The following is a 23,510-nucleotide window of genomic DNA, read 5'->3' on the forward strand; positions in this document are numbered from 1 at the left end:
ACAAAGTAAAAAATGTATAGAAAACTTGGTTTAGGTAAAATGAATCAGAAAGGCAGAGAGATTGAAAGGAGGAAATCTGGTTAGGGGCTGTTGGAAAAATATAGACCACAGATGATGAGGGCATGAACAGAGCTTTATAATTTGATGCTTGCAGTTACCTCTAATGAATACATAACCAAATCACTATATATTGTCACCTTTCCAAATCTGCAAATTCCCTGGCCTTAAAAGAATTTAATTCTTACTTCCCCAGCCCACACCCTCTCATTAAGGCAAGTTATTTTGTTATTGATCTCAGCACAGACCTGTCAAACAGGTGCTTTGCCCTTAGTCTTGGCTTACCTTCTCCCCTGCCTGGAGCCCGGAAGGCATACCTGCACAAGGGCAAAACAGGACACTCTGCTGTGACCTCTCTGGCCACAGCCTCTCACCAGGGAGTGGTCACCTGCCATACACATTATTCAAAACCAGGAACCAAGGTGTGGTCTGAGCTCCTTTAAGCTCAAGGGTTTGGGGGCTCCTGGTGAGTCCCCAGAGAAGAGTCCAGAAGAAGAGAATGGAAGGGGGGTGGCCTGCTGGGGGGGGATTCCTCCTCTACCTCACTGTCAACTTTCTGCTTCCAGGTAAGATGGGACAACAAGAGAAGACCAGTGTGGTTCTGAAGGACATCTAGAAACTTCTCTGCAGCACTTGGAGGACATTCAGAATTAACATGTTAAATATTTCTTCCCTAATATCTGTGTCTTGAGTGTGTGTATTTGTGTGTGTGTGTGTGTGTGTGTGTGTGTGTGTGTGTGTTTGGGTATGTCAGATAGGAAGACATTTTGCTGATCAGTATACACTGACTTCTCTATTCCTGTCTGCATAGGGATCTGCCAAACTGTCCCACTTCACCACCTTCCAATTACACCTTTTCACTCACTTCCGATGCCCCTCCCCCTACACCCTCATCCCACTCTTCCTGTCTTCTTCCCTTGACATAGTATCTGTGAGAAGGGTAGCCACTGATTTTAAACATGTCATCAAGGAGTAGGTAAAACACTGAGGGAAGGTAGGAATCAATCTGAGGTAGGAGTAGATAATTTGCTTCCATGAGGTAATATTTGTTCCTAGCCTGGATATATACCTTAAATATTATGAAAAGAGATGGAGTTGTAGAGGAGCAAGCAGAGCAAAAGATCACACAAAGCTAGAAATGGGGCTAAGATTCTGCTCAGGTACTACCAAGATGGCTCCCTGGTCATGGCCAAAACACAACACCTACACAGGCCTCACTATACTATTGGCATATGGTACAAGCTCAGTGATATTGCCTAGTTATCCCAATGCTGTAAATAAAACCCAAGATATCTGAGGTCACTAAATCTGAGAAGGAAAAATAAATGCATAGCACCAAGGTACATACCCATTCAGAATACCTACTACATGTTATCCATATCTACCTAGGAAGTACATTTGTTTACTTCCCTTATTTTTTTTGACAAATCAGTTCTTGTCTTCAGTAAACAGAAGTCCCTGAGAATGAGGAAAATACATTATAGCAGATTTCTATGTGACCCAGATGACAAGTGTTAGGACAGTGCTGAGAGGTGCTACTAGGTAGACCCAAGAAGCCTGTGACATACATTTGAGGACTTGTTGAAGTGAGACAAAGTTTGCATATAGATTTGGGCAGATTTTGCATGAGGATGAAACAATAGGAATGAGAATAGAGCCCTGACTCAGCTTACCACACCAACTTCCACCATTTGCCTACTTGACCAGCCCATCCTCTCTGGCCTGGCAGGAAGGGCTTTGGCCTTGGGAAAACTTGGCCCAGGGAGGAGGGCTCACCATTCCCCCCAGTATGTCACCTGTTTTCTCTCTGCAGAGAGACTTCAGCCCTGGCAATAGAGGCTCTCTCTTATAGGGTCTCTGCTCACTACAGGAAAAGGTGACACTTTCACCATCAATTGCTCAGGCTTTGACCAGCATGGGGTGGATCCTGCTGCCTTCCAAGCAGTGTTTGACAGAAAGGCCTTCCGTCCAGTCATCAACGACAGCATCCCCACTCGTGTCAACATCTCCTTCACCCTGTCTGCCATCCTGGAAGTGGTGAGACATGGTCCCCACTTTCCATAGATTCTAATAAGGAACAAGGATTCTCTGCCCTGTCAACCCAACATTGTACTTGCCCAGTGGTGAACATTCAGTCCTCTGAATGGATTCTGTACAAATTAGAGGATTTTCCTATGGGATGGGGAGACATAAAGAATAATGCTACAGTAATATTTTTTCAGGATTTGTTCTTGAGCCCTGTCCTTTCTAGAATGCTCCAGAAAAAAAGAGTGGTCTGTCAATTAAAACTGAATTGTCCCTAGCTATGAGGGGAGACAAGTAAGGAAAAGACAGTCCAGCATCTAGAACTATGCCTGGACCAATAAATTATTAAATATACGAATATGAGGTGGGCATAGGTCAAGTCTTTTTGTACTAACAACCCTGGATGGGAATTTCTTTACCAGAATGCACAGCTCCAGCTTCTGACGTCATTCCTGTGGATGAATTTGGTAAGGCAGCCTCAACTATCTCCCTCCCAGTTCCATTTATAAGTGTAAATTTGAGGAGTGACTCAAAGGTTTCCTAGTCCAAACCTCTACTCAATGTATAAATCTTTCTGTGACCAAATAACTCCATCTAGAACTGGACTGGCCTTGGGGACACAAATCTCTCTGGGCAGCTTATGAAGGTGGAAATGGTGACGCAAGAAAATGGCCAAATGGTTACAGGCCAATATATTGGTGTGCTCCTGGGACCGAGGAATTTTATACTATATTTAAGTGGAAAAAAGGCCACTAAAGGGGACTTTACCAGTGACACTTGGCTATATGAAGAGGGGGGATACAGGTTGTGGTCATTAGGGACACAAGTGGGAGAAAGAGGATCAGAGCTCAAGGAAGAACAGGAGGGGCAGAAGAGGCTGATTGCATAAGCTCCACCATTGCTCACCTGTTTCCTGGCTCACTGCCCTGGCTACAGATGTGGGACAATGCCTTCATCAGCTGGAACCCAGAAGAGTGTGCCAGCATCAATAAACTCACTGTATCAGCTGAAAACCTGTGGCTCCCAGACATCTTCATTGTGGAATCGTGCGTATCTGGGCTGGGGAAAGCCAGTAGGAAGCCCATCTGCAAAAAACAGCCTAGGGGCAGTGCAAGGCACAGGGACATCAAAAGAGTCAGACGGGGCACCGTGTCAATTAATTGACTCCCACAAAACACTATGAGGAGTACGAGAGACAAGATAGAGTGACAGTAGAGAAAGAACCCAACTGGAGAGCATAGGAGAGGAAGACTTGGGAAGGGAAACAAAACTAATGAAGGCACCACAGCACCCTCTTCCTCCCTCTCACAAGCAGCATGGATGTGGATCGAGCACCTCCAGGTCTCACTGTATTCGTCAGCAGTGAAGGTCAAATGACCTACGACCGGCCAGTGCGGGTGACCAGCATCTGTAATCTAGACATCTTCTACTTCCCTTTCGACCAACAGAACTGCACTTTCACCTTCAGTTCCTTCCTCTATACAGGTGAGCAAGACATGTGTTGGTAGTTATTCAAGATTTGGGGAAGATATTTAAGTGGTATAGGTATGATTAGAGAAGGTTTTAGATCAGTGTTTCTCAACTGTGGCCACCCACTAAACCTTTTTAAAAATACCAATGACTATGCATCACTCCAGAGATTCCAATTTAATTGTTCCAGGTGGGGCGCAGGTCTGTTAGTTCTTATATGTCATCAGCTGATGTTAATGTGCAGACAGGATTAAGAATTACTGCTTTAGGGGTGCCTGGTGGTTCAGTCAGCTAAGTGTCTGACTTTGGCTCAAGTCATGACCTCATGGTTCATGAGTTCAAGCCCCATGTCGGGCTCTGTGTTGACAACCTGCTTCAGATTCTGTGTCTCCCTCTCTCTGTCCCTCCCCCGCTCGACTCTGTGTCTCTCTTAAAAACAAATAAACATTCAAAAAATTTAAAAAAAAAGAATTACTGCTTTAATTCCTCAATGAAGTTTATAAAAAAGAACTACAGGGGTGCCTCACTGGCTGAGTCAGAAGAGCATGCAACTCTTGATCTCCAAATTGTGAGTTCAAGCCCCACGTTGGGTGTAGAGATTACTAAAAAATAATAATAATAAACTTAAGGGGTGCCTGGGTAGCTCGGTTAAGCATCCAAATTCAGCTCAGTTCATGATCTCATGGTTCATGGGTTCAAGCCCTGCATCAGGCTCTGTGCTGACAGCTTGGAGGCTGGAGCCTGCTTAGGATTCTGTGTCTCCCTCTCTCTCTGCCCCTCCCCCGCACACGCTCTGCCTCTCTCCCTGTCTCTCAAAATAAATAAACATTAAAAACTAAAAATAAAAAAAAAGAATTACTGCTTGATATCTTGGATGGCCCTTGTGCCAAATGAGGTTCATCTGACCCTGAGCTACTGCACCTCCACAATTTTTAGCTGAAACTTTTTATTTTTTTATTTTTTAAAAATGTTTATTTCTTTACTTTGAGTGAGAGAGAGAGAGAGCAAGAGCACACACAAGTGGGGGAAGCGCAGAGAGAGGGAGAGAGAGTCTTAAGCAGGCTCCACACTGTCAGTGCAGAGCCTGACAAGGGGGAGATCATGACCTGAGCCGAAATCAAGGGTCAGACCCTAACCAACTGAGCCACCCAGGCACCTGTAGCTAAAACCTTTTAATTTTGATAGCTAACACACTTTACCAGTAAACACATTGAATGCCACCACGTGTCATGTGGCAGATTTAGATAAATTAATTATTATAATGGGCATGCATGTAATTATAAAAAGGTTGAGCTGTTCATGTTTGATTCCACCAAAACAACATCATAAAACTGGGGAATGGAGAAGGAAAATAGGAACGATTGCAGAAGTTCTTGACTCATGTTTGAGTCATATCCAACATTCCCATAACAACTTTGACTCATTCTTGTTTTCAACCAAAAAGAAAAAAAAAAAAATCAATGCTGCAGCCTTCACACCCATGAACTGTGGTCCTGTAATCCATTTTTGAGAAAACTTGGATGCCTTACCTTAAAGGAACAGAGAGGAAAATTTGTTGAAGAAGCTCAACAGGGGAGGAATTGAGTCTGGGGGCAGGAAGCTGGGAGAACTTCTGGACCAAACTGCCTTTGGCCTGCCTTGCAGTGGACAGCATGCTACTGGGCATGGACAAGGAAGTGTGGGAGATAACAGATACATCTCGCAACCTCATCCAGACCCAGGGAGAGTGGGAGCTCCTGGGCATCAACAAAGCCACCCCAAAGATGTTGGTGGGCAGCAACCTATATGACCAGATCATGTTCTATGTAAGTCCAGGGGCCCCTGTTTGACTTCTGATCCCAGTTGCTCTTTGATTTTCCTCTTAATCTAAGGCACTTTAGAATGTAAAAAAGAATTTCGGGGGGGTTAAGCACCTATTCCCCACTCCACCCTCTATCCTAACTGCCCCGAAGAATGATCCCCAGGGCCCCCCCCCACCCCCGCCTCTTCCCATCACCTCTTTCCCCTCCCCACCCTGCAGAGAGGAGGCTGGGCTTGGCTGTAACAAGCTCTACTGCTCAGAATGGAGCAGCCACCTCTGTGATGGTCCAAAGGGCCCTACTTGTCCCTAGATGTCTACAATTGTTGTGTTCCCAGCAGGTTGGACATATTTACAAGTGAAAATTAGACAACAAAGTGGGTACTTCTGTAGAGGACACAATTAAATGCATGTGGTACCTAAAGTGATCCTCCCACAGCCAGCCTCAACACATCAGCAAGGATTAGATAGTCAAATATACAAGTCGAGCTCTCTGACATCAGTTTATTTGCCACATTCTCCACAAATCCTCCCCGCAGGTGGCCATCAGGCGCAGGCCCAGCCTCTACATCATAAACCTTCTGGTGCCCAGTGGCTTTCTGGTTGCCATTGATGCCCTCAGCTTCTACCTGCCGGCAGAAAGTGAGACTCGTGCCCCATTCAAGATAACACTTCTGCTGGGCTACAACGTCTTCCTGCTCATGATGAATGACTTACTCCCTGCAACTGGCACCCCTCTCATCAGTATGGTCCCTCCCACTTTCCAGGGAAGCAAAGGCAGCAGGGCACAGGGAGGGAAACAGGAGAACCGCTGCCTCTCCACTTAAGGAGGGAAGGGGTTCTGAGGAAAGATTGGATTTGGAGAGTATTAAGACAAGTGTAGAAAAGAATCTGCCCTAGTTTACTTAGAATTTGCTTTGTCCTAAGGTGTCTACTTTGCCCTGTGTCTGTCCCTGATGGTGATCAGCCTGCTAGAAACCATCTTCATCATCCACCTGTCGCACATGGCTGCCACACAGCCCCCACCTATGCCTTGGTGGCTCCACTCTCTGCTCCTCAACTGTGCAAGCCCAAGGAAGTGCTGCACCACTGCACCTGGGAAGGGAAATAAGGGCTTCGGCCTCACCCTCACCCACCTGCACGGTAAGGGGAGTCAGCACCGCCTACACTTTCTCTTCCCACACCTCCACTCTTTTACTCTTTCTTTCCTCCCTGTCTCCCTTGCTCCCCAGGTGAACTCCATGGCCCATGGCTGGGTCTCTGTCTCTCTGTAGGTATGAAGAAGCCCGTGGAGTTAGTGGAGAAGGTGCCAGGTGCCAGAGGGACAGGGTTAAATGGGTGTCCTGGGTCAACAAGGGCTCAACAGGAAGATGAGGCTCAGAAGCAGCACTTGGTCGACCTGTGGGTGCAGTTCAGCCACATGATGGACACCCTGCTCTTCCGCCTCTACCTGCTCTTCACGGCCACCTCCATCATCACAATCATCGTCCTCTGGAACACCTAGGCAGGCATGCATTTCCACTTGTCCCTGCAAACCACAGCCTGGAGTTTCTCTTGGTCTTAGAGCCAGCCAGTCCTGGGCCCCATTCCTGATCTTAGCCACTTAACCCCAGTGACTACCATGTCCCCATCTATACTCCCCAAACTCCAACACAACTGTACCAAGCAGGTTCAGAATAGCCCCAAACAATTTCCTGATTTCTCGTATGTCATTCCTACACACTTTAAGAGTTCCTTAGCCACACATAACTTCTGACTCTCTTATCAATGGAGCTGAGGGTCAGCAGAGTCTCTCCTTGATTGATTGTCCCCCAAACACAACTTTTCAGGAAGCACTGGCTCCTCAGTACATTTGTAATAGGTCCACAAACACTGGGACGTAGAGTCCTCTTGCAGAGGACTTGATAGTTCACTTAAACAGCTGTAATCTGATTTGATTTGAAGACACTTTCAGAATTTTAAAAGAAAGAAAAGGTCAAGTCTCATTTGTAAAAAGTTACTATAAAATATTTACAACAGGAAAATGTTTCTTGTATCAACTACTTTCACTTCACTTGCCTTCTCTCTCATTCCTGAAATTGCTCTTTGAAATAAATTATATATTGTGTCCTTTTTCCCACCTCTGAATTCACAAAATCAGAGAGGGCCTTCTGAAAATATATGTTTGGAGGAGGGCTGGGCAGACTAAGAGTTCAGGTTAGGAGCGCCTGGGTAGCTAGTTGGTTAAGTGTCTGACTCTTCATTTTTGCTCAGGTCATGAACTCACAGTTCGTGGAATAGAGCTGTGGGGTATGGAGACTGATTAAAGCTTCCTTCTGCCTCTCTCTCTCTCTCCCTCAAAACAAAACAAAACAGAACAAAAAAACCCCAAGGGGGTGGTTCAATTATCCTATAGCCACATAATTAGTTGCTTTGTAGCCATTTAAAGTAAGAAGGTAGATCTATGCTCATACCATAGAAACAGGACCATGATATATAAAGTGGGAAAAACAAGTTATTACACATAATTTGTTAAAAAAAAAAAAAAAAGGAGGGCTGGAGAGAAGGGCAGAGAAAAAGTTATGGATGGCTAGAGACCAAAACATAAGCAAATTTTGTCTTGGATTAGGGAATTAGAAGTGTTGACTATTTTCTTTTATATCTTCATTTGTGTTTCCTTTTAAGTTTATTTATTTTGAAAGAGAGAGTGTGTGCATGCACTCACATGAACGAGTGGAGGAGGGGAAATGATGGCGGGGGGGGGGGGGGGGGGGAGAGAATCCCAAGCAGGCTCCACGCTGTCAGTGCGAAGTCCAATGTGGGGCTCAAACTCACGAACTGAGAGATCATGGCCTGAGCCAAAGTCAGACGCTTAACTGACTGAGTTACCCAGGTACCCTTTCATCTGTGTTTTCTTAATTGTTTTCAATGAGCACATATTATTTCTGCTATCCAAAAAAGCCCCAATTTTTAAAAAAAAATTTAATGTTTACTTATTTTTTTTTATTTTTTTTTTAACGTTTATTTATTTTGAGACAGAGAGAGACAGAGCATGAACGGGGGAGGGGCAGAGAGAGGGAGACACAGAACCGGAAGCAGGCTCCAGGCTCTGAGCCATCAGCCCAGAGCCTGACGCGGGGCTCGAACCCACAGAACGTGAGATCGTGACCTGAGCTGAAGTCGGACGCTTAACCGACTGAGCCACCCAGGCGCCCCTGTTTACTTATTTTTAAGAGAGACAGAGACAGAGCATGAGCTGGGGGGGGGGGGGCGGGGGGGGGGGGGCGGGGAGAAAAGAGGGATACAGAATCCGAAGCAGGCTCCAGACTCTGAGCTGTCGGTGCAGAGCCGGACACGGGGCTTAAACCCACTAACTGTGTGAGATCATGACCTGACCTGAAGTCAGACACTTAGCCGACTGAGACACCAGGCACTCCAAGCCCCTATTTTCTTAAGTGCCCCTTACTAATAGTACTTCACACCTTCATAGGCAGATATGATCCTGGGGAAGATTCTAACGGCTGGCCCTGAGGAGAGACAGAAATTGAAGATGGAGGCAAAAGAATACCAAAGACATATTTCTGAATTATATTCCAATTAGGTGAAGACATTTCAGAGATTTATTTACATTTCTGCCTCCCCTAAGAGAATGTGTCTTCGTGAAAGTCAGGTACAGTGTCTCATTCATTTTTTTAACTCAGTATCAGGCATTATGCCTGACATATCACAGGTGCTTAACATAGACTTGCTGAATGATTAAACGAATGAGTGAATGCCAGCCAACCAAGAATTAGTATTTTACTACCTCTAGGTGTAATCTCTTTATCCCATCCTGGTATATTTTATTTTTCCATATCTAACATGGGAAATAAGCTACCCATTGTTAGGCATCAGCTATCTTTGGGTTCTTAGAGACATTAATTAGAGGCACCGGCAGAGACATTTCTGGTGGCAGATTCTCTTGTGCTTCCTTCTTTCCATTACTTCGAACATATTTCTCACTCAGAAACTGTCCTTGACTTTTGTCAATAATGGGAAATGGAGAGTGTCTGCCACATCTTTGAGGAATTTCCAATTTCTTAAGATGACTTTTGCATCATTTCTTTTTCCTTTCCCATATCCACATTGTATTTCTTTAGATGTCATTTTGCAATGTTCTTCCACCTCACAGAAATGTGACTTTAGTTTTCAGTGCCAAGACCATTATGATTGACAATATCCTTTGCAAAAAAACATCCTGTTTGTATGTTAGAGTTGAGGCAAGGCTTGTGGTCTAAAACACGACCTAAAAATGAAGCAAAATATTTTAAGCCAGTACTAGCCTAGACATGTCATCAAGAACGTTAGGAGTATTTCACAATTTCAGACGGGGTGCTTCTGGTTTCTGACATCCTTTCTCCCACTTAAGATATATACAAACAGCAGCCTTTGTGATAATACCTGTATTTCATTTTCCTCCAGTTTCTATTGTAAACCTCTGTTAAGAGTATGCATTGGATGGGGCGCCTGAGGGGCTTAGTCGGTTGAGCTTCCAACTTTGGCTCAGGTCATGATCTCGCCGTCCGTGAGTTTGAGCCCCGCGTCGGGCTCTGTGCTGACAGCTCAGAGCCTGGAGCCTGTTTCAGATTCTGTGTCTCCCTCTCTCTCTGGCCCCCCCCCCCCCCGCCCCGTTCATGCTCTGTCTCTCTCTGTCTCAAAAATAAATAAACGTTAAAAAAAAAAAAGAGTATGCATTGGAAATGTATGAACTGTGTGTAAAAAACAGACCATTGGCCCTAGATTACTACTCACCTCCGATGTTTGATTATTCTTCTAACTTCTCAGATTGTCATTTCTACTAGCTTCCCACTCTCTCCTTTCATTAGCAGTATCTAGGGGTATCCTCACAAACTTCTCACATCTCAGTGTTTATCTTCTTCTTTCTTTCTTTTTTTTAATGTTTATTTATTTTTGAGAGACAGAGAGAGCCAGAGCTCAAGCAAGGGAGGGGCAGAGAGAGAGGGAGACACAAAATCCGAAGCAGGTTCCAGGCTCCGAGCTGTCAGCCCAGAGCCTGACGCGGGGCTCGAACCCACGGACCTTGAGATCGTGACCTGAGCCGAAGTCGAATGCTCAACTGCCTGAGCCACCCAGGTGCCCCTTATTTGTGTTTTAACTCAAGCATAGCTGACACACACGGTCACACCAGTTTCAGGTGTGCCACATAGTGATTTGACACCTCTACACATTATGCTACGCTCACCACTAGTGTAGCTACCATCTGGAACCAGACAACACTGTTGAAATACTGTATTCCCTACGCTGTGCCTTTCATCCCTGTGACTTAGTCATTCCACCCTGAAGGCTGTGCCTTCCACTCCCCATCACCCATTTTGCCCATTCCCCCATGCCTACCCCCTTTGGCAACCAGCAGTTTGTTCCCTGTATTTATGTGATTATCTTCTTCTCATTGTTTGTTGGCTGTTTGTGTTTCCTCTTCTATAAAGTGTCAATTTATGTCTTTAGTCGATTTTTCTGATAGGGTTTTTTTTGTCACTGTTATGCATTTATAGGTATGTTTTGTATATTTTCTACTATTTTTTTTCAGTTATATATGTGTTGCAAAGATATTTTCCCAGTTTATGATTTGACTTTTCACATTTAGTGCCCTTTATTGAAAATAAGTTTAAGATTTTTTAAAATGCTGAATTTATCACTTTTCCTTTATGTTTGTGATTTTAGGGTCTTGTTTTAAGAAATCCTTCCTTATCCAAAGTTTTAAATCCTTAAAAATGCAGAGAAACTGGATTGCTCATATGTTGTGGGCAGGAATGTAAAATGGTTCTGCCACTCTGAAAATGAGTATTGCAATTTCTTTAAAAACTATACATGCAGGGGCGCCTGGGTGGCGCAGTCGGTTAAGCGTCCGACTTCATCCAGGTCACGATCTCGTGGTCCCTGAGTTCCAGCCCCGCGTCAGGCTCTGGGCTGATGGCTCAGAGCCTAGAGCCTGTTTCCGATTCTGTGTCTCCCTCTCTCTCTGCCCCTCCCCCGTTCATGCTCTGTCTCTCTCTGTCCCAAAAATAAATAAACGTTGAAAAAAATAAATAAATAAATAAATAAATAAAAGTTTAAAAAAATAAAAATAAAAAAAAATAAAAACTATACATGCAAATACCTTACAGTCTAGCAATTGTACTTCTGAGTATTTATTCCACAAGACTTATGTTCACACAAAAACCTGTAGACAAATGTTTATAACAGCTTTATATGTAATAGACAAATAATTGTAAACAATTCTGTGAAGAAATAGGTATTTGGTCTCTGGTCCCAGTTCCTGACACAGAGTTTATAAATCCCTTGCAATTTCCTAAATAACAGGAGCATCTCTCTAATAAGGTGACTCTTGGTGGCTTCCTGGGTAGCTTCAGGATGGGGACTGGTCATCAGGAAGACCCAGCCATGATTAGAAGCTTGGAACTCTCAGCCCCAATTCCCATCCTTTAGGGAGGGGAAAGGGACTGGAGATTGAGTTAAATTGATCATGCCTACATGATGAAGCCTCCCTAAAAAATCCTTAAACTATGGGGTTTGGAGAGCTTCCAGATTGGTGACACATCTACATGCTGGAATTCTACAGGGACAGAATCTCCTGCCCTTACGACCCTTCCAGATCTCACCCTGTGTACCTTTTCCTCTGGCTGTTCATCTGTATCTTTTATTGCATCCTTTTCAGACTGTAAAGAGAAGTAAATGTTTCCATGAGTTCTGTGAGCTGTTATAGCAAATTATTGAATCTGAGGAGGGGGCTATGGGAATCCCCAATTTATTGTCAGTCAGAAGTACAGGAGGCCCTGACTTGCGATTGGCACCTGAAGTGGGGGTCAGTCTTGTGGGAATGAGCCCTCAATCCAAGGGGTGTGCACTAACTCTGGGCAGTTAATGTCAGAATTACTCGGTGTGAGGAAAAAGCCGACAATTTGGTGTCAGAAGTGTTATGAGTAAAGTAGAAATAAGTGTTTTCCCTTAAAACTCAAAGTCCTTCAACAAGTGAGTGGTTGAACAAACTGTGGGACATTCCTACCATAGAATACCAGTGGGAAGTAAAGAGGAGTGCATAATGATACCCATTACAATCTGGGCGGATCTCCAGAGAATTACATTGAGTGAAAAAAAGCCAGTCCCAAAAGATTTATACTGTGCGATTTGATTTCTATAAAATTCTTGAAATGACAAAATTATAGAAATGGAGAACAAATTCATGGTTGCCAGTTAGCGGGGTAGGGGGACATAGGGAGGGAGGAAGGTGGTTGTGGCTATAAAAGGACAACATAAGGGGAAGCCTGGGTGGCCAGTTGGTTAAGTGTCTGACTCTTGATTTCAGCTCAAGTCATGATCTTACAATTCGTGAGATTGAGCCCCTTCATTTTCTTCCAAGAGAAAAATAACTGGGTAATTTGAAACCAACTGTGTGCACTGTGTGCTCTAAGGCTGCCCAAAAGATAAAGGTGCTGACCTGTTTCTGGTGCCTTCTGTGTGCCAGGCACTGGGTCAAGCTCTCTCTCCCACACTGGTTCTCTCAATAACTCGATGAGATGCGTTTTGATTACCCTGTTTTAAGCTGAAAATAAAACCCAACCAACCTGATGCTAAGAAGTTTAGTAATAAAAGTTCTACCTCCAAGGGGCGCCTGGGTGGCCCAGTCGGTTAAGCGTCTGACTTCGGCTCAGGTCATGATCTCACGGTTCGTGAGTTTGAGGCCCCGCAGTGGGACTCTCGTGCTGAACAGCTCAGCGCCCTGAGCCTGCTTTGGATTCCTGCGTCTCCCTTCTCTCTCTGCCCCTCCCCCGCTTGTGCACGCACACGCTCTTGCTCTCTCTCTCTCAAAAATAAATAAACATTAAAAAAAATTTTATAAATATACACATACCTTCCACAGGGGTGGATGGGTGGGAGTGCAGATATTTTCAAAGAGCTCATCAAATGATTTTTTACTCACACATTCCTACATGGCCCCAGAGCTGTAGGCCTTTAGAGACATTAGGGTAAGGAAGCACGAGTAGGAGAGGTCTGTTTTAGGAGAATGGCAAAATGGAGGATTAGACTGGGGGTAAAACAGGTAGAGGAAACCTTCTGAAGAAGCTGCCCCAATAGTGCAAACAAGGGATGATGCAGATCATACTAGCTGTGCTGGCCATGGGGACAGACATCTGTCAGCCCGGATTCTGTCCCAGAGAAAGAAACTTACTCTCTCCATATTTTTAGCTCAATATTGACAATAATCCCAAATGTCCACAAGTGGATAAAGAATACATTTCCAAGTATGCAACAAAATAATTACATGTTCTTGCCCCCCAAGATTAGCAGGTGTCTCTACCACACCCCTTCTATGTAGTCCATGCACTTTCCCTGAGGCACAAGTTAGTTCCAGGAGGACCTGATGAGACCTTTATCCATGGCCTTACCTGCCCGATCTCCCAAGTCCCCCATTTTTTCTGAAGGGTACTTGGAACTCAGATTTCAAACTCATCCTGCTAAACATGTGCTTTTCCCCTGGTTTAGGCCTTACTTCCCCTTGCCTGGGGTCCGGAAGGCATACTTACACAGGGGCAAAGCAGGACACTCTGCTGTGACCTCTCTGGCCACAGCCTCTCACCAGGGAGTGGTCACCTGTCATGCACACTATTCAAAACCAGGAACCAAGGTGTGGTCTGAGCTCCTTTAAGCTCAAGGGTTTGGGGGCTCCTGGTGAGTCCCCAGAGAAGAGTCCAGAAGAGGAGGATGGAAGGGGGGTGGCCTTCTGGGGGGGCATTCCTCCTCTGCCTCACTGTCAACCTTCTGCTTCCAGGTAAGATGGGACAAGAACAGGACAAGATGGGAATGCTGTTCTGGGCAAAATCCAGAAATCCTCTCATTCTCCAGAACTAGAAGCATCTAAAATAACTGGGTTAAACATTTCCTTTCTCTGTAATATCTATGTTTTGACTTCCTTGGAAACAGATGAAAAACCCATTTTACTGCTCAGTACACACAACCCCCCTTTCATTTGTCTGCCTAGGCATCTACTAAACTGTTTGTCCTTCCATTTACCACCTCTCCAATCCCACCCCTTTATAGTGTCCAACTTTTCCTTTCTACCAAGATATAGTAACTATGAACAGGGTGATCTGGGTCCTGTTGGCAATAACATAGCTCCTTTCCCATCTCACTCAGGAAGATATTGCAGAGGAGGTGATGTGGAGGAAAAAGGGAAATTTTTTCTTCCTCTGGGATAAGTTTCTCCTTAGTTTGGCGATGTACCTTATGAGTCAGCTGATATGGGGAGGTAATGGATGAGGTACGAGAAAGAACTTGCTGGGCCGCAGTTACAGGAATAACCACAGTCATCTGGGGCTGGGATGTGGGTGAAGGGGGCCAACGGGCTTTTACATTTCATTGTACATCTCCACCAAGCACACGGTAGATGATCAATGAAGTAGTCTCAAAATGGTGATAACGAAAATGGCTTCCACAAATCTTTGAGGAAGTCACTGAATTTGAGAAGGACACAGAGCACAGCACATAGTAGGTAGTTGATAAATTCACATTAGTGCAACATTAAGTTCCCACATATTTTACATCACACTTACGATGTACTCATGATTTACTTCTTTCTAAACTTTTCCTTCCAGGACATGGGGAAATGTAAAAGTGGGAAGAGGAAATTAAGAAACAAAATTTTAGGGAAATTTTGTTCAGTGACTATAAGAATGAATCATAACAGAGCTAGAAAGAAAAATGTATGGTCAGACAAAAGCCAAAACTTCAGGGTTGGGACTACAGAAGAAATAGGACTCCCCCGAGAGGCTGTTTGCATATGAATTTGAATAGGCTTTATATGGGAGCAAAGCACAGGAAGAAAGGGCTGAGCCCAGGTTCAGCTTACCACATCAACTTCCACCATTTGCCTACCAGACCAGCCCATCCTCTCCAGCCTGGCAGGAAGGAGTTGGCCTTCAGAAGTCTTGGCCCAGAAGGATGGGCTCACGTGCCTCAACCCATGTCCACATTTTCTTTCTCTGCAGAGAGGTTCTCAGGCCTCAACCCTGGTACTCCTCTCGCTTAGGAAACATGAAAGCCCTATTCCCACCTCACGGGGCCTCTGCTCTCTACAGGAAGGTCAAACACTTTCACCATCAATTGCTCAGGCTTTGACCGACATGGGGTGGACCCTGCTGTCTTCCAGACTATATTTAACCAGAAGGACTTCCGTCCAGTCATCAACTACAGCATCCCCACTCAGGTCAACATCTCCTTCACTTTGTCTGCCATCCTGGATGTGGTGAGTTCTACATTCTTTCCAAAGGCTGCCAGTAGGGAACAAGGAGTCTTCACCCTGATAACCCAACCTTGCACTGGTCTAGTGGCGAGCAATCAGTCCTCAAATGCCCTACAGGTTAGATGTCCATCCTATGGGCTGGAGAGACACGAAGGAGAACACTACCGTGATGTTTCTAAAGGGAACATTTGTCCTGAGTTCTGCCCCTGTAGGCAGATAAAAAAACCATATTTCCAGTGGGCCCCATGCTGGTTTTTTCCCCTACGTTTGCCATACAACCTACATTTTTTGGACCTACCTTTCTTTTGAGACCAGTGACTGAAAGCTGACACACAGGACCACATAGGAAACAAAGGCAAGAAATAGACTGGGACCTGATCTCAAGGCATTAATCATCCTAAATGGGGACTTTTTTTTGTCAGGATGCACAACTTCAGCTGCTGACATCATTTCTGTGGTTTAAGATGGTATGTAGGTCCAGTTTTGTTCTCTTTTGTTTCTCTTTCCTTTTTTTTCTGGTCTTGTTTGCAAAAAGCACATTTGTTGACATTGGCAGTGCCGGAGCGAATAGACAAATCCAACCAAAATAGGGCCCATACTGATGACAAATAGCTTTTTGAGCTGCCAAAGAACTTTGAAAGACATCAATGGAAAATATAGGAAGAAGGGGGGGTGGTGCAGTTGGGAACCCCTAACTAAGCTCCAGGGCCCAAAGGTATCCAGCACCCAGCTTAAGATTTCTCTTGAATGTGGGGGGGGGGGGGGAGGGGGCGGGGGGGGCGGTGCGCTTGGGTGGTTCAGTCGGTTAAGCATCTGCCTTAGGCTCAAGTCATGATCTCACGGTTTGGTTCATGAGCTCGAGCCCCACTCCAGGCTCCACCCTCTCTCTCCCTCTGTCTCTGCACCTAGTGGGATTCTCTCTCTCCACCCCCCCTCCGTCCCTCGCTCTCTCACGCTCTCTCTCAAAAATAAATTAAAAAAAAAAAGATTTCCCTTGAGTGGGAAGTGTAAGGCCAATAAGATTTTGTTAGCTAGAGAAGGGGGAACTTATTACCAGGAAGAGAAGAGGAATCAGAGTTTAAAAGGAATGAAGTTTTTTAAAAAGCGACATGCATAACAATGTGCAAAGTATGAGTTTATCTGTGTAAATAAAAATGAATGCTGGAATATGTATTAATTTATTTTCTGGAAAGATACCAAGAAGCTGTTAAAAAGGAGATTGAGATGGGGATATGAACTGAGTTGGAATGAATTGAGAAAGGAGAAGCTTGTTTTTTATATTATACTTTCTAGAATGGTTAAAGTTTTATCCTATGCCTGTAGTACATACATTTAGGAAAAAATACATACATATGAATATATATATAAGGGAACAGAAGGGTAGATGCTGACATAAACTAGCTCCAGGTGTCAGCCATAACCAACCTTCTGTGCTCTGTGCTCTAGATCTGGACTAACCCATTCATCAGCTGGGATCCAGAAAAATGTGGTGCTATCAGTAAACTCACTGTGACAACTGAGAACCTGTGGCTCCCAGACATCTTCATCGTGGAATCGTGGGTACCAGGACTAAGGAATACTGGAGTGGAGATCCTTTTGCAAGGAGCAGGCCAGGGCGGTGTAGGGCAAACCCATTCAGTTGGGGCCACCAAAACTTATTTCAGAGAGGAGCACAATCACGGCTCACCAACTTCTCCCACAGAAATGAAAAAGTGGTGGGCAGGAAAGATGGCGGAGTGGCCACAATGAGCAACATTGGGAAGCCCCACCTTAAGAGAGACACTTAAGCTGGGGGGCTTGGGTGGCTCAATCTGTTAAGCATTCCACTCTTGATTTCAGCTCAGGTAATGATCCCAGGGTCATGGGATCGAGCCCTACATTGGGCTCCATGCTGAGCATGGAACCTACTTTAAAAAAAGAGAGAAACTTAAGCTGATGTGAAACCCAGAGCATCTGCCTCTCTCCCCTTCTGCCACTTAGCATGGATGTGGATCAGACCCCAGAAGGCCTCTCTGCATATGTGACTAATGACGGTCACATTGTGTATAACAAACCAATGCGGGTGACCAGCATCTGTAGCCTGGACATCTTCTACTTCCCCTTTGACCAGCAGAACTGCACACTCACCTTTAGCTCTTTCCTCTACACAGGTGAGTTGCAGTGGGGGTTCTGGGATGGGGTAAAATGAGATCAACCAATGGGACAACAAAACAGCACACATAGGCAAGTTTATTCTTTCTAATGCCTAAAAAGGAGAGTGTGGGGGTGGTGGGGTGGGGGAGTTGAACTTAGGAGGAGATAAGACTTCTGAGAAAGCCCAAAATTGAAAAGAGGCAACTGAGGAGCAAGGAAGCTGTGTTATGGGGCAACCAGAAAGAGGTCGCTAAAGCAGTTTGCTAGTTCATCTCTCTGAGCCCTGCACAGAGCAGGTGCTAAACAGAGTGTTGAATGAATGTTTGTCTCCCCTGCAGTGGAAAACATGTTGCTGGGCATGGAAAAGGAGGTGTGGGAGATAGCAGACACGTCACGTGACATCGTCCGCACACAAGGGGAATGGGAGCTCCTGGGCATCAACAAGGCCACCCCAAAGATGTCTGTGGGCTCCAGTCTTTTTGACCAGATCATGTTCTATGTAAGCCCAGAGACTGTGAGATGTGTCTGTCCCCCTTACCTCCCTCATCAGACCTTCCTAAGTCACAGAGCTTCTCACTTCTTGTCCTGTGACCAGAAAACCGCTGGGTGCCACAACCCTTAGTCCTTCCTCTCTCCCAAGTCCCCAAAATCAACCCCCCTTTCTGAGCCTGCTAGCACTGGCACAGGTTTTCTTTTGTGAAAGCTGCTTCTTCATCCAGCCCCAGAAAGAGCCCCTGTTGGGTTGAGAACATCAAGGAAGGAAGGGGCTGGAATCATCCCTATTTCCCCTCAGTCCTAGCTTCACCTGGTTCTCTGCTCTCTCCTCCCCCCCCCCCCCCCCCCCCCCCCGCCCAGGTGGCCATCAGGCGCAGGCCCAGCCTCTACGTCATAAACCTTCTGGTACCCAGCAGCTTTCTGATTTCCATTGATGCCCTCAGCTTCTACCTGCCAGCAGAAAGCGAGAATCGTGCCCCATTCAAGATAACACTTTTGCTGGGCTACAACGTCTTCCTGCTCATGATGAATAAACTACTTCCTGCTAGTGGCACCCCGCTCATCAGTATGCCCACCTCCTCACTGTTGGAAAGTAGGGGACAGGGAAAGGAGGCAGGGTAGACAGGTGCACTGGCTCGACCTGCCAAGGCAGCTAAGGCAGAAAGGAAAAAGCAGTCATCTCAGAAAGGGCTTTCTGTGTGAGACACAGAAAAGGGGGGATTGGTGGTTCTTCTGGGTCTCAATCACACATGTTCCTTACCCCTATCCCAGGTGTCTACTTTGCCCTGTGTCTGTCTCTGATGGTGGTCAGCCTGCTGGAGACCATCTTCATCACCTACCTGCTGCACATGGCCACCACCCAGCCCCCACCCATGCCTCCGTGGCTCTACTCTCTGCTCTTCCTTTGCACCAGCCCAGGGAAGTGCTGCCCTGTTGCACTCTGGAATGAGAATACAGGTCCAGGCCTCATGTCCACTCACCTGCCTGGTAAGGAAAGTCTGCACTGCCCCTATTCTCTACACTGGGTGTAGAGTCCCCAGTCTCCCACTTCCCCAAACCTGTCTCCTTCCCACTTCATAGCTGAGTCTCTGTCTTCTCCACAGGACTGAAGGAGCCAGGACAGTTGGTAGGGAAGGAGCTGGGATCCAGAGAGGCAGAGCTGATTGGGGGCTCAGGATTGACAAGCACCCAGCTAGCTGACCTGTGGGTGCAGTTCAGCCACATGATGGACACCTTCCTCTTCCGCCTCTATCTGATCTTCTTGGCCTCCTCCATTATCACGGTCATCGTTCTATGGAACACCTAGGAGCTGAATTCTAATGGTGCAAGAGCAACCCAGTGTTCAAGTTCTCTCAGCGTCAACTGACCATCCCAGACCCCATTCCTCTGCTCCAATTTGCATACACAGTCCCAAATATGCCAGAATCCCTGCTCCGGGGCTTAAATAGAACCTCTGCAGACTCTCAGAAATAGGACCATATTTCTAAAACATAATGAATTCAGAATATACATGTTTATGTTAGAAATATAATTTTCACTGGAAAAGGAATACTTTATAACTCATCGACTGGTATAGAGGAAAGGGGCTAAAACTCTTTTTAAATATAGGCTAACATAGTTACTTATTCTTTTAATAAATATTTATTGAGCACCTACCATGTGCTAGGCACTGTTTTGAGTGCTGAGGATACAGCAGTGAGCCAAACTGACAAAAATCTCTGCGCTCACAGAGCTTACATTGAGGGTAGGTGGAGACTGACAATAAAGGAGATAAATATGTGAAACATGGAGTATGTGCTAAGTGCCAAGGGGGAAAATCAAATTAGGGAAGGAAGAATGGGAAATGGGGGAGGAGATTGAAAGTTTAGGTGGGTGGCCAGGGGAGGCTTCATGATAACTTCCTGCCTGGCTGGCTCCTATGCTGTTATTCCACAAAAGAACCAGGTGGGGCACAGGTGGTGCTATAAACAAATGTCCCTTGACAAATGGAGACTTGAGGATAACTCAAACAGAGCTCTGTCCTCCAAGGGCTTATGGCCCAGCTGGAGAAATAAAATGTATATGTGAAATAATTTCAATTAAATATAGAATGTGTTTTGAAAGTTTTGGTGAGTGCTATTAAAAAGAAAGTGCTGTAGGGGAGCCTGGGTGGCTCAGCCAGTTAAGCATCTGACTCTTGGTATCAACTCAAAAGTCATAACCTTGCAGTTCATGAGATCAAGCCCCACATTGGGCTCTGAGCTGACAGTGCAGAGTCTGCTTGGGATTCTCTCTCTCTCCCTCTCTCTGCCCCTCCCCTGCTTGCACACATGCTCTCTTTCTCTCTCAAAATAAATAAATAAATGAGATAAAGATTAAAAAAAAGAAATAAAGAAACTGCTGTACAGTTCAGAGGAGAAAAGATTCTTCTAGCTGGAGCAATGGTTCTCGATCCTGTCTGCGCACTGGAATCATCTGAAGAGACTTTTAAATAATCCTAGCCCCCAGGGCTTATCCCAGACCAATGAAATCAGAACCTTTGGTGTGGACCCTGGATTTGGTATACTTGGAAGCTGCCCGTGAGATTCTAATGTGCAGCCAGCGTTGAAACCGCTGAGCTAGTGGAGGAGGCAGTGTTGACTTGGACTCTGAAGGATGACTAATATATGAACAGATGGAGGACTTGCTGGGTCTAATTACAATGCACCTCTGGAGTTACATTTGGGCAGAATCAAAGCAGGTTGGGCCTCAGGGGCCCAGGTGTTTGTGCAGCAGTAGTTGAACGGTGGGATCCAGGCAGAATTACGACACACTCATTCTCATGGTACTCAGAAGGCTCAAGTGTCCAGAACAAACTCATAAAATCGTCTACCAGAAATAGCCCCACATTAGAATGCAAAATAGTTCAGGCATTTCAGAAAACAATTCAGCAGCTCCTCCAAGTATTGAATATAGAATTACCCTATAACTCAGCAATTCCACTCCTAGATACATGCCCAAGAGAAATGAAAACATATGTCCACACAAAAACTTGTATACAATGTTCATAGCGACATTATTCAAAATGGTTAAAACAACCCAAATGTCTATTAACCAACGAATAGATAAGTAAATTTCGTATATCCACACAATGGAATACTATTGTTATTTGGTTATAAAAAGGAATGAAACATTCAGACATGCTACAACATGGATAAACCTTGAAAACATTATGCTAAGTAAGAGAAAAGTCAGTCACAAAAGACCACATATTATATAATCCCACTTAAGTGAAATGTCCAGAATATGCTAATCTATAGAGACAGGAAGTAGATTAGTGGTTGCCTAGGACTTGGTGGAGAAAGGGGCAGGTGAACAAAGAATGACACTAATGGGTACAGTATTTCTTTGGGGGATGATAAAAATGTCCTAAGAGTAGACTGGTGACGACTGCCTAACTCCATAAATATACCAAAAAACCATTGAACTGTACACTTTAAATAGGTGAATTTGATGGTATGTAAATTATATCTCAATAAAATTGCTAAATAATAACAAAAAATAAATAATCCCACCACAAAATTTTCTGTGCCCATCACTTCTCTCCTGCTTACTCTCTCATTCCCCTGCTCCCTGCTGTCATCTCCCTGACTCTCTGACTCCATATATTCAGTTTTCATCAATGTCTGTCCCTGATCCTCCTCCACCATCATATGACTCACCAGGGGCCCACGGACTACAGCTCCCCACTCACCTGTCAGCTTTGCATGCTTCCTTGAGTTGGAAATCACCCACAACTTCAAGTCAGACACAGTTTCCACCATCTCTAACGATATGAAACATTTACCAGTCAGATAAACTCAGAGATCCTTGATAGGAGATGGGAAATGAGACATTACACCTAAGATAAATAGTTCCCAGAACCTCAGACTATTACCCATGGAGGATTCTTGCAATGAAGAATATAGCAGCCCTGCTTCATTTTCTGCAATTAAAGATGAAAACACAAGGCTGGGTAGCTGATAACCCCTGTTGGTCACCTGGCAGGTGGAGCTCCTGTACATGGGGCATGCTATCAGGCTCAAATGAGAGCTTGTACCTCTATGGACCATCTAGTCATCTGGTCCCCAGAAGAGTAACATGGAATGAATGAAGTGAGTAAAGCATTCATTCATTCATTCATTCATTCATTCATTTATTCAATCTTTACTAAGTGCTTATTTATGTAATAGATACTTTATCTAAGTTCTTGGGATAAACAAGTAAAACGGACAAGAGGAGGCTAATCTTCTAAAGTAACAAACTGATGATTTCATATACTGATAATTGCTCTGAAGAAAATAAAGAGTGTAACAGGACAGAGAGTGACACACAGATTAACAGGATGTTCCAGGAAGGCCTCTCTGAGAAAGTGACATCTGTGTTAGCTGAGAAATAGATGATCATATAATGATGAGATGTGTCCTGGGATTCATACTGATCTAGTCCTAAGGGGTGGTTGGGATGAAACATGATAGGCACGGCATTTATAGAAGTAAATCTGGGTAGCCAGGATCTTTGGGTGAGCAAGGTGAGAAATTGGAAAGAGTCCCATATTGATTATTTTGATGCTATTGTATAATGTTTAGGAATTGTAAGGGTAAACATTTACAATCCACCCAAAGGGTTTAGAACAGAATTTTTCAAATGGTTTTGATCACAGAAACTATTTCACTCACCCATGCATACTGCCTTCCTCAAAAAAAGGGGGCTGATAATATAGAATTAAAAAAGAACAAAATTAAAAGCTGCATTAAAGTTATTGCTAGAATTACTTACTATATATGTACTGAGTTTACCCATTTAATTATAAAACAATGCCCTGTAAACTTTAAAATAGGTTTTACAACATTTGTCTTGATATTATATTACAAGTTATTTAACAAACTACTAGTCTCTGAAAGAAGATCACCAATGCAATGTCAGACTTGTATATGTCCATAGATACCTGAAACACAAAGTGAAATGATTTAATGCAAATGCATCACAACACCCTGAAAGGGGTAATGGAACAAACCAAGTGATGTTGAATAGACGAGGAAACAAAGCTAGAAGTTTATTAAAGAGCATGAATAGCAACTCAACCACCTCAGATCAATGCTGCTGATGTACTGATAACAAAAAGCCCTGCATCTTGAAAGAACTCCAACAATCCGCATGTTTGCCTTCAGGAGGGAGCTTTGCCATCCTGCAGCGTGCAGGATCTCAGTAGAATGGCAAATCTCAATCTTGAAGATATCGAGCAATGTGAGATTTTTA

General features: G+C 44.6%; 2 protein-coding genes across 2 annotated transcripts; both read left to right on the forward strand.

The window, feature by feature from the left end:
- Window positions 1-556: 556 nt before the first annotated feature.
- LOC125175341 (5-hydroxytryptamine receptor 3C-like) lies at window positions 557-6,854 on the forward strand. The gene is made up of 9 exons (XM_047875809.1): window positions 557-623; window positions 1,928-2,094; window positions 2,505-2,549; window positions 3,019-3,128; window positions 3,398-3,567; window positions 5,197-5,357; window positions 5,890-6,094; window positions 6,278-6,493; window positions 6,625-6,854. The coding sequence occupies exons 1-9, from the start codon at window positions 557-559 to the stop codon at window positions 6,852-6,854; spliced, it is 1,371 nt and encodes a 456-aa protein (XP_047731765.1).
- Window positions 6,855-14,089: 7,235 nt separating this feature from the next.
- LOC125175331 (5-hydroxytryptamine receptor 3C-like) lies at window positions 14,090-19,560 on the forward strand. Its single transcript, XM_047875787.1, has 9 exons — window positions 14,090-14,156; window positions 15,463-15,629; window positions 16,049-16,093; window positions 17,073-17,182; window positions 17,607-17,776; window positions 18,098-18,258; window positions 18,615-18,819; window positions 19,026-19,241; window positions 19,358-19,560. The coding sequence occupies exons 1-9, from the start codon at window positions 14,090-14,092 to the stop codon at window positions 19,558-19,560; spliced, it is 1,344 nt and encodes a 447-aa protein (XP_047731743.1).
- Window positions 19,561-23,510: the final 3,950 nt, after the last annotated feature.

Source organism: Prionailurus viverrinus, chromosome C2 (genome assembly GCF_022837055.1).
Source record: "Prionailurus viverrinus isolate Anna chromosome C2, UM_Priviv_1.0, whole genome shotgun sequence".
In the NCBI taxonomy this organism is placed as follows: Eukaryota; Metazoa; Chordata; class Mammalia; order Carnivora; family Felidae; genus Prionailurus; species Prionailurus viverrinus.

Coding starts and splice junctions, on each gene's coding strand:
- LOC125175341 (XM_047875809.1), top strand. CDS start 557: ATGGAAGGGGGGTGGCCTGCTGGGGGGGGATTCCTCCTCTACCTCACT. Junction 624..1,927: donor TGTCAACTTTCTGCTTCCAG/GTAAGATGGGAC, acceptor TGCTCACTACAG/GAAAAGGTGACACTTTCACC. Junction 5,358..5,889: donor ATGACCAGATCATGTTCTAT/GTAAGTCCAGGG, acceptor TCCTCCCCGCAG/GTGGCCATCAGGCGCAGGCC.
- LOC125175331 (XM_047875787.1), top strand. CDS start 14,090: ATGGAAGGGGGGTGGCCTTCTGGGGGGGCATTCCTCCTCTGCCTCACT. Junction 17,183..17,606: donor GACATCTTCATCGTGGAATC/GTGGGTACCAGG, acceptor TCTGCCACTTAG/CATGGATGTGGATCAGACCC. Junction 18,259..18,614: donor TTGACCAGATCATGTTCTAT/GTAAGCCCAGAG, acceptor CCCCCCGCCCAG/GTGGCCATCAGGCGCAGGCC.